Genomic DNA, 11,105 nt, shown 5'->3' with positions numbered 1-11,105 from the left:
CTGTCCCCCCCAATGCAACCAAGTACCGTAATAAGTCTCCTGATTAGTGAACTGAGTCCAGCGGTGTAATCTAATTGCCAGGAAATGCATCAAACATAGCAAGGAGAAAATTGTGCTGAAGTTTAAAACACAGTTAAATGGAAAAAAATAAAATAAAATTTGTAATCTCATGGATCCCATCGTCAAACACTGGAAAGAGTCTGGAACTGGAAACCGACCATCACGTTGTCCTCAACCTGAGCTGACAGGTATTGGTTGGAGAAGGAGCCGAGAGGCTCATGTAAACTGAGGAGGAGCTACAGAGATCCACAGCTCAGGCGGGAAACACAGCCTGAAACACAACCAGAAGAAGTCAGGTTTGCAGTTTTCCAAAAACTCAAAAGATGCTCTGCTCAAAGGAGGTGAAGACTGAAGTTTTTAGACTGATTTCTAAACACTATGGAAGGAAACTAGCTCTGCATCTCACCCTGAACATACACACTGTGAAACACGGTGGAGGCAGCATCATGCTGTGCGGATGCTCAGAGTTGATGGGAACATGGACTGAACCAAACACAGGGAAATCATGGAGGAAGACCTGCTAGAGTCTAAAACAGGTTCATTGTCACATCTTTTTCCATGCTGAGCTGTTCCATATATAAAACGAATGACACACTGTGTGCGGTGAGCATGTAGGCTTCTGTGACTGCTGTTATGAGATTATTGTTAGTTTGGAAGAAATGTGCAAGCTGAAGGAATCATTTCATCATGAGAGGTTGTTTCAACCTGTGACTCTGGTGTGATTTCCCCCCTCCTTTTTTGGTGATGTGGAAACATCACCGTGTCTGACTGTGTCAGGTGATGAGCTGCTGTAGATGATTCGTCAGCATGTGGTCGGCCTTGCGTTGACACGGTGTCTGATGTGTGACTGTTCACCACTTGGTTACGTGCAAAAGCAGAACAGGAAACAGGTGTGTGAGTGTGTGTGATTCTAGTTTCCCATCAAGCAAGACGGAAGATTAGAATTTGACTGATGTTAAATTGAAGGTTTGTGTGATAAACACTGTTTATATAGGGGTTCATGCGTCCACCCAGTATCCAGGAGTTTCCAATGGGTGGAAGTAGATGTTGTTTGTGTGTGCGTGTGCGTGTCGGGGTCAGTCAGTCCTTTTGGCCCATGTCTGTGATGGTGTTGGTGGACTTGCCTCCGTTTCATTCACTCCTAGAGAAACCCCCTTTTCTCTCTCGCTCTTTTGCTCCAGCCTTTTGTGTCCCGCTCGCTATTTTCTGTCTCCTGCATATTTATTTGCTTCTTTGCTCGAGGCTTCACTTCCTTCCTGTGCTGGTTTCTGTGTCCCTTTCGGGGTGAAAACACTGACAAAAGGTCGAAGGGAGTTGAGACACCTGCTGCGACTTTCCATCAAATGCTGATGAGGTTGTTTCACCGTTCGAGGACTTATCATTGTTTCTTTTGTTGATTCGCCATTTTGCACTGTTTACCAAAGAAGAATGTCAAGCAGTTATTAAATCAGAATTTCTTTCATTCTCTAACTGCACAGAAAATACATGAAGGGTTTCACATGTTTCAGTCTGCAATACAACCACAGAGAAATGTTTTTTATTTGGGTGTATTTTTTGGGGAATTTTCTGCAAACTGTGACTGAAGAAGTCAATTCTGCCATCATTGCAAGTTCAGATTTCTCCAGCAGGTGGCAACAAACAGCAGTGTTTGGGTTTTTTGTGTGCGTGTATGCGTGTGTATGTTCTTGTTCTTCTATGCTTGTGGGGACATTCAACACTATTGTGTACTGGACTTTGGATTCTCATCAGTGAGCTCAATTTTTATTATTAATATTATTATTATTATTTTTTTTTTTTAATTACAATACATGTTTGTCAATCAGGCTATGGTTAGATTCACTCTATGATCAGTTTATAGTGAAAGGTACATATGCAGGAAATTGCTGTGTATTGTATTGTATATATATATATATATATATATATATATATATATATATATATATATATATATATATATATCATCTGGAAAACTTTTTTTGTTGAGAGTGCATGCATGTTTAGGTTTATTGTTTTTTTGCGTTTTTTGTTTACATTATGTTAGTGGACCACACAAATGATGCTTACAAGTATAAGTGATAGTTTTTATCTGAATCTCACCAGGAAACTTCGGCACAGTCGCTCTTTTACTTATTTCCTTTTCATCCTGTCTTACATTTAATTTTCTTTTTTATGTATTTCGTGTGTTTGATTCTGTGTGGGGCAATGCTTCAAGTAATTGACCTCTGGCTTTAATAAAATATTTCTGTCATACTCTATTCCATCCTGAAAGTAAATCAACAGACTTCACGATTTGTTTAACTTGAAATATACTTTATATCACAGCATGGAGTTGAAATGTTCCAAAAACATTTCAGTGATTCCCCAGGAGTGAGAGATATTTGTGTTCCAGATTAGAGGGGGAAATACATCATTTACTTACATGCAAGCACGCTTGTTGCTGCCACGCCTCATATCCTGCAGCATGATCCTGTTTCCAGCTGCAGTGGTGAGGATTTTATTGCAAAGCACTCAGGGACAGAAATGCCCCGGGCAATCCCAGCATGGAAGCTGGTGAAAAGTGAGTTAAAATCTTCATAAGAGAACAGCGCCCCCTTCAGGCAAAAATGATTATATTTTGTATTTGGCTCGTATTTGGCTCTTCACGTCTCTTCACCTAACCTAACCCACAAGGACACTTTACTTTTCAGTTTCAACAAATCAACCTTTTTATTCATTGATTGATTTCAATTTTGAATGCTCCTTTGCTTTCTTCTTTCCAGCTTTATCAAACTGGAAAAGGCTCCAAATCTTACATGAATTAGGGGATATCCATGAAGCAGGGTTACTAAACACTAACTGCTTTGTGGAAATTACCACTTTCCTTTTCATGTGATGGTAAATTGAAGCTCTCAAGACTCCCCGTGAAAACCGTAAATGTTAAAACCACAGAGCAACACAGCTCAGCGTGGAGTCCTCCGGTGAAAAGATGAGATTGTATTTATTGTTGTGTGACTTTCTTCAGCCTGCAGAATGTCTAAACTTGTGAAGATGCCGCACACACACAATTCTTCCAGAAGAAACAGGACCAACTAACTCACCAGACCTGCAGAACACACAAATGCTCACACGCACACACACACTCACACACGCGCGCGCGCAAAATCAGATCCTCTTTGTTCCATTGTTAAGCAGGTTATGCCAAAAAGGTTTGGCATACGTGAGCACACCTGAGACACAATGAGACACAGATAGAAAGTGTGGAAAAACCTCTGGTAACGCTGAAATGTAACAACATAAAGGCAGTGTTTCACAGAAATACAAATGTTTTCTCAGAGGGAAGCACAATAAACTGGATATTGAAGGAAGTAAAAACAAAAAACAGAGCTAAAAGTAAACATTCTCACTCAAAGTGATCATTGAAAATCAAGATATTCATAAAGGAAACAAGCTCCTGAGGTAATGTTCAGATTAAACCGAGCCATGACACAAACATTTAGATCTTCTGTGCTTTAGCTATGCAAACATATAGAGCTCTGGTGACTCTCATATAGACTGGGAGGGGAGCACATAGTGAAAAGAGCGACAACCGTGTGAATACAAATCAGATGCTGTTACATAACAGCCAGTAACCAGAACACTGGCCGCTCTGTGGTCGCAGCAGGTAGACACACAGAGCTGCATTTCACCACAGACACAACATCCATGCACGTATGGTAAATCTCTCTGCAGCAAGAATCCTGCAACTATTCTGATGAACACTGCTTCCATTTTCATAGAGTAGACTAGACTCACATTTTCACTAATATAGCAGTCATGAAGGTTAGTCATGATAACCAGATTTCAGTATATATAAACTGGTTTCGCTATATTTTTCCCAGATTTCACATCACTTTTTGTAAGAAGCTAATTTCGACCCAACCATAAACATTTTTTTCAATGCTCATAATTGTTCACTACTTTTGGAAAAAAAACGTCTGGATGTGAAACCTCGGTGGAAACCATGCAGTTGTAGAAATTCAGTCCAGTTCTGGTTTTAATTTTAGCGACTCAAGTTCACCACATGGTGCTGCTGGTGCTGTGCTGCAGGCAGATTGCATCAGCACCAGCAGCACCACGTTGTGAAGATTGGTGGCTGAGCTGCCTTCAAGGCACGTTGGAAAATATGACTTCCAGTCAGTGATCGTTTGAGAAAAATCACCACGATATGGATCGATAAAGATTTTGCTCTTACAGTTTTGGATTTTAGCTTTATAGTTGTGCACTGAAGCAAATATACCTAATGTGGCGGAAAATGTTGTCAGATTTGACATATTATGGTAGTTTTTTTTGTTTGTTTTTTTATATATACCATTCAGGATTTGAAATTATAACCATACGACATATAAAATAAGAAAATACATAAATGTACACATCTTGTCTTCATGTCATCCACACTAGGTAATTTGTGTGATATCTGATGTAATTTTTTTTTACTCAGCAAAAGTTATATGTAATCTAATTTTGGGCATGCAAGTGTTCTTGTAAACATGAAATGAATGTAAATAAATAATTAAACTTAATGTATGAATTGAATGGGTGACATAGTGGAGATGAAAACAGTTTCCTTCATCCTTTCCATTGTTTCCTTTTTTTTTTTTGCTTGTTTTCAATTATTATTATTATTATTATTTTTAATCAAAGAGACAGATATAAATCATTAAGTTGAAGGAGACGACTTTTAAACATTTAAACGCTAAATCTTTAAAACTTTAAAATCACACGATGTGTGCCGGTTTCCTCGTGGGGCGCCCGGATGCTCGTGAACGCAGCGTTCGTTGCCGCGACAACCGGCTCATCAAAACGCTCATCCGAACGACACCCTCGCCCTGACCAATCAGAGCCTCCGTTGGACTGTGACGTCAGGGGGTGGCTGCCGTGCCGCAGCCGAGTGAAGTGAGGGAGTGCGTGCGGGAGGGAGGGGGGCGGGTAAAAAGGGTAGCCTCCATCCGGAAACCCGGACAACGCAGATAGACTCATTAAAACACACAGAAATTCCAGTTGGATCCGATCACAACGCGCTCTCCATGTCCGACTCCGTCTCTAGGTGAGTTTACTGTCTTTGTTTTTTTTAATTATATCTGTCAAGCTAAAGAATAAAACGGATGAATGAAAATACTTGAAAATATACACGTTTTCCATCCGGCACCTGCAGTAGGACAGTGCGGCGATTTAATTTAACGGTGATAATAACAGAAACCAGGGGAGTGTGTGTGTCGGGTCTCTCGCCTGGAGACATGTCTCGATTAATCTCATTCTTCACTCGGGAAAGCGTGTGTGTGTGTGTGTGTGTGTGTGTGTGTGTGTGTAGTACCCGGTGATGGCACGACAAAACCCGTATATGACGTTAAAGCGCCCCCCTTGACCCGCTCCAGGTGGCCGCCAGCGGGGGGGGGGGGGGGGGGGGGGGGAATGATTCATCTCGAGTTGACTCGGATATTCACAGAGACTGGGGCTTGGGGGGGAGATGAGGTGAGATGAGATGAGGTGAGGGAGGATGGGACTCTTTCATGTGCAACCCCCCCCCCCCTGCCACGTGTGGTCCAAGCGACATGAGTGGGAATCACCCGCAGTGCGTGTGGTCCCCGGTTCCATCAGCGCGCTTTTACGCATGGCGGATCACTGACAAATGGCACGTAGTCAGGAAAAAGGCTGAAGAAAACTATTATAGTAGGTAGTGATGGATTATAACGCCATAATTACACACTGAATAATAGATTCAGTGCAGACACAAATATCAATTTGAAATATCGTGATAAACTGCCTTTATATTTCCAATATGAACAATCCAAGTGATATCAAGCCGTGCAGATGTTCTCAGCATGTTAGAGTAGGCCTTCTCCAGATGCTCTAGATTCCCCTCACAGTTCAGAAAGACACATCTTAGGCTGATTGATAACTCCAGAATTGTGAATGATCGAGCTGTTCCATGGTGCCACTAAATTGTGTTTCAGGTTGGAATCAGATTACACTGTATTCATCCTGCTCATACAATATCAGACAGGCGGAGACACTGTGGGCTGTGAAAAGAGAAACATGAGATTAGAGCTACAACCTCCTGTGGCAGTTAAAACATGATGGATGTGTTCTATTAAATGATGTTTGTGTTTTCCTTTCTATCTAATATCTGAGCCCAGTTTGATTCCTGGCTGTAACAGAAGTGGCATCTGGAGAGAAGTGTTGCCAGGTCTGAGGTTCAGCTTGTGCTGACTTGTATCTTTTAACGGGTGGCCAACAGAATAATTAATCTTTTATACATAATAGTACCGCAGGTGTGTTGTTTCATCTTTTGTGAGTGATTAACAAGTATTTATCACTTCAATACTCAGTGCTTTGAAATGCTTCTGATAGGAGAATGATGTAGTTGATGTTTTAGGAAAGTTGAGTTAGTTCTCCCTCAGTGCTAAGGTGTTCAGATCTGACTGGTTTGTATTTATTTCTACTAAATATAAAGGTTACAGGTTGGACATGCAGTGATACATTTTGGGGGAAAAAAAAGGCTTTTAAGTGAAATGAAATCGGACCCAAAATTGTGCGTATGTCTTTTTAAGAAAAACTTGAGCGAACTCAATGTCAAGGTGTGGTTTAGTTTCACGTTTATTCACCTGACTCAGTGTTTGCACAACAACACTGCTGTGACTCCAGACACAGAACAGGATGTGATGTGTTTGTGTAAATGTGACTCAAGTCGGGAAAAACTTTGTGAACGGAATGTTCCTGATGTTAAAATTCAACCCTGATTATTCAGAGATGCCTTTTTCATTTCCTGGACTGAATGCTGCACGTCAGCCACGTGTCTCCTCTCCACGCCTTCAGGATGAGCTGAAACAGAGCATAATACAAGTTGCTGATGTGCATGCACGTGACTGACCTTCTCGCCTCCCTCTCTTTCCCCGTGACAGCTTCGAGGAGTGCCGTGAGGCGGCTGATTGGCTGCGGTCCCACACGCCGGTGCGGCCGACAGTGGGAATCGTATGCGGTTCTGGTCTGGGGGGGCTGGCGAAGATGCTCAAGGACCCTCAGGTCTTTAAGTACGCTGACATTCCCAACTTTCCACGGAGTACAGGTATGAACGTTCAGCCTGCAGAGGTCCGAGAAAACACACCTGTTCCTCTGCGTGTTTTGTGGAAGTTAACTCGATGCTCTGCACGTCTAAACGTGTGTGTGTGTGTGTGTGTGTGTGTGTCTGTATGTTGCAGTGCATGGGCATGCTGGCCAGCTGGTGTTTGGGACACTTAAAGGGAAGCCGTGTGTTTGCATGCAGGGAAGATTCCACCTGTACGAAGGCTACCCCATCCAGAAGGTGAGCAGACAGCACCGGAACACACACCGACTCAAAATATGACTCGCTCTACTGCAGAATCCATCGTAGAATATACAAAATGTAAGAAATCAATATGAAAGGTCACATCTCTCAGCAAACTAAAGCATTCATGATCAGCATCTGTGATATTTTGAACTGTAATCCCGGATATATTTAGGTGGCCCTGCCTTCACTTTTAGTCATCTGCCTGTTGATCAGCTTCAGTTCCTCAAATTGATAAACCACTTCTGAAAAAAGCTGGATTGTTGAGCTACACCCAGTTTACCTCATACTATCAAGAGAGGAACCTCGTCCATGAAAGTCTGCAACTGAACGCCAAACAATGGCAGAAGTTTATCAAACTACATGGATCAGTTCCATTCATAAGATCAGTTAATCTCAGGGTGAAAGCTGTTTCTCTTCCCCCTCAGAAGCAGAAAATCAAAAATCATTTTTCGTCAGAGATTGATTTTGAAGCAATTCTTTTAGGAAGGAGTTCATATAAGAATATTTCACATCTCTAAATGTCTCATACAGTTTTTCCGTGGAACACTTCACACTTATTTCATCCATCAGCAGTTTGGACATCAGGTATAACCCAGTTACTATGACGACATGTTACAGTGTTACAACGTGCGCTTGTGGGGTTCCAGATCACGCTGCCCATGCGCGTCTTCAAGCTGCTGGGCGTAGAAACGGTGTTCCTGACAAACGCGGCCGGGGGCCTCAACCAGGACTACAAAGTGGGAGACGTGATGGTCATTAAGGACCACATCAACATGCCGGGCTTCGCTGGAAACAACCCGCTGGCCGGACCCAACGACGAGAGGTGGGTGTCGGCGAGAGGAGGGGCTAAAGACAGAGAGCCGTGCACAAGTTTCTATCAACTGACTTTTGAATTTCCAGTGACTCACAGTGTGTTTCAACACCAGGTTTGTGCCGCTGTGTAATTTTCCTGAGCTGCAAAAGGATGCAAAATGTTGGAAAATGGGTTTCTTGCATTTGTGTTATTTCCTTTTTTAATCATAATCCTGCATCTTTGTACGTACATTCGTCAAAGCCAGTTTCCATCCATCACTGTTCTATATTCACTTCTAAACTCAAGTTTAAAAAAAAAGACGTTTTACTTGCATCAGTTTCAAATGAAATTACATAATCACTGTGTGACTTTTTGAAGTGAACGATTGTTGTGTTGCCACAGTGCGGCTGACCCAGGCGGTCCAGACCTCTGCACCGCCGCACTCCGTTCTGTAATCTCTCTACATTTTTCTGCCTCCTCCTCCTCCTCTTGCCTCAGAGCGACAATAAGCGTTGGAAGTCAGGTTCAACAGAAACCCCCTTTGTTTGAGATGGCCGCAAGCTAGAGGAGTCACATGACACTTGGTTGCTGATATTTGATCCGAAACCTTTTGAGTGCAAAACTGCAAAAACGCAAAAATCCTCATCCCAAAAATTGTCCCTGGAGTTTTCATTGAATCTCAGCTGTGAATTCCAACTTTCGACTAAAAACCCGATCGACACTTAATGTCCGTCTGTCTTCCAGGTTCGGCGTCCGCTTCCCCTGCATGTCTGACGCGTACGACCGCGAGCTCCGGCAGCTGGCGCTGGACGTGGCCGCAGAGCTGGGCTACTGTGAATTCATGCAGGAGGGGGTGTACTGCGTCCTCGGGGGGCCTTCGTTCGAAACCATCGCCGAGTGCCGCATGCTGCACAGCTTAGGAGCCGACGCCGTCGGTGAGTTTTCAAACACTGAGCCAGCGAACAGGACACACGCAGGGAAAGCCGCAATTTACACCCCAGCCAGCAGGTGAAGACACTCACACACTCAGGCACAGGTGAAAGACATCAGGGGGGCAGCAAAGTGAGGTCAAGGGGCCTGAAGCCAGAGACAGAGTCAGAATCTCCAAATAACACGAGAAACTAAACGTGAATGAGAGTCCGCTGTTTTTAAGTTCTTCAAACAATCTTCAAAATGCATCTAAACTGTATTTTTACCATCAAATTATACTGAGTCCTTCATTCTCTGAATACACCACCGACCTTTAATTCTGTTAAATCCTGTGAAGACACTGACTGAATGAAAAGTAAAGTAAAATAAAGGTGAAGAAAAACAAAGCAGTTTCTTTGAGAATACAGAAAATTGTGGCCAATATGTTCATGAGTTCACAAGAAATGTATTTGCATAACTTCTGGAAAATTCCAGTTTTTCTGCATTAACCAGTTCACATTTCTCACAAGCTGACATCCTGCGATGTGTTGCGTTTGCCGCAGGGATGAGCACGGCGCACGAGGTGATCGTGGCGCGCCACGCCGGCATGCGCTGCTTCGCCCTGTCGCTGATCAGCAACCGGGCGGTGATGGACTACGACAGCCAGGAGAAGGCCAACCACGAGGAGGTGCTGGAGACGGGGCGGCAGCGGGCGGAGCAGCTGGAGAAGCTGGTGTCCACCATGGTGGCTCGGCTGGAGCGGAACAACAACTCCTTCTGAGGGACTCCCGCTGCTTCACCCACGCGAGAAAGGCTATTAGCTTCTCTCTCTCTTTTTTTTTTTAAACTGTTACTTTAAATCTAGTCTTATGATCCTTGAAGCTGGACGGCCTTTGTTTTTATACACTCCTCGATCAGCTTTGTTTACATTTCTTGCGGTGTTCAGATGAATGATATTCTTCCTGCTGTAGTACGTTGTTACGTTTCCAGCTGTCTAATGTTTCAGCGAAGCATCACTGTGTTGAAATCCCTTTATTTATTAACCCAGCTCTCTCACATTCCCCAGTAACAAGTCACAACCTCACAGCACGTGTAAAGAAAAGGGCATTCATCACCAGTAATGACTATTTTGACGAAGAGGTGTAAAAAAAGTGAAATATTTATACTGAATATATTTAAGTAGTGTTTTTATTTGTTTTAATGATAGGTGTTTATAAGGGTAACGGGGGAATGAAAGGGACGCTTGTTACCAAAGTATGTAGAGTTGGAGAAAATGTGCTCGCCATGTTTTATCATCGTGACAGCTCACGGACCGGGCGGTCGTCGGCCTGTACTTTCAGAGGTACTGTACTAAAAAAAAAAAAAACAACCTTCACATTAAACTGCGCCACTTGAAAGTGAAGTGTTTGTGTGCTGGATTTTAAAGTGCACGTATGTCTCTTAGCTACGGTTTACAGTTCAGGCCTCTCTGGACCGTTTTCTACTGGAGCTGCTATAGGTTTAGACTTGAGACTGCCGGGAGACGTACACGACGTGAAGAAGTTTGGAACAACGCATCCAGCAGATAAAAGGATTTATCTTTAAAAAAAACAAAACAATAAACACATCAGTGTGTGTGTCGAATACAGTATGGAAGAACGATGCCACACACACACACACACACACACACACACACACACACACACACACACACACACACACACACACTGCCATTTCATTGTGTTCTTTGACTCACATTCCTTCATTTAGACTCAGCTGAACTCCTGCCGCCACTTTCGAAACTTACGGCACGTCTGAACTTGAAAACCTGTTCAATGGCCAGGAAGGCTATCAAAGACGATAAGTCCCTCTGGCGTGAGAACGCACGTCTACAGATGTGGTGTGTTGTTTAGAGCGTTCATGAACCACCCCTCATGTGAGTTCACCATCGGGAAAAATTCCAGTCTTGTCTCTGTGAGAAAAACCGCGGTGAATCGGGACGGTTGATATTTCCACCGTATCAGCCATGTTTCTCCTCTA

The 11,105-nt window shown here is 43.2% G+C and overlaps 1 protein-coding gene across 1 annotated transcript; it reads left to right on the top strand.

Moving 5' to 3' along the window:
• The first annotated feature begins 5,002 nt into the window (after positions 1 to 5,002).
• LOC115404897 (purine nucleoside phosphorylase-like) lies at positions 5,003 to 10,463 on the top strand. Its single transcript, XM_030114252.1, has 6 exons — positions 5,003 to 5,122; positions 6,978 to 7,141; positions 7,275 to 7,378; positions 8,032 to 8,207; positions 8,922 to 9,112; positions 9,650 to 10,463. Exons 1-6 carry the CDS (start codon positions 5,103 to 5,105, stop codon positions 9,865 to 9,867), a joined length of 873 nt encoding a protein of 290 aa, XP_029970112.1. The 5' UTR covers positions 5,003 to 5,102; the 3' UTR covers positions 9,868 to 10,463.
• Positions 10,464 to 11,105: the final 642 nt, after the last annotated feature.

This window comes from Salarias fasciatus, chromosome 18 (assembly GCF_902148845.1).
Source record: "Salarias fasciatus chromosome 18, fSalaFa1.1, whole genome shotgun sequence".
In the NCBI taxonomy this organism is placed as follows: domain Eukaryota; kingdom Metazoa; phylum Chordata; class Actinopteri; order Blenniiformes; family Blenniidae; genus Salarias; species Salarias fasciatus.
This window is presented reverse-complemented; position numbering and strand designations above follow the sequence as displayed.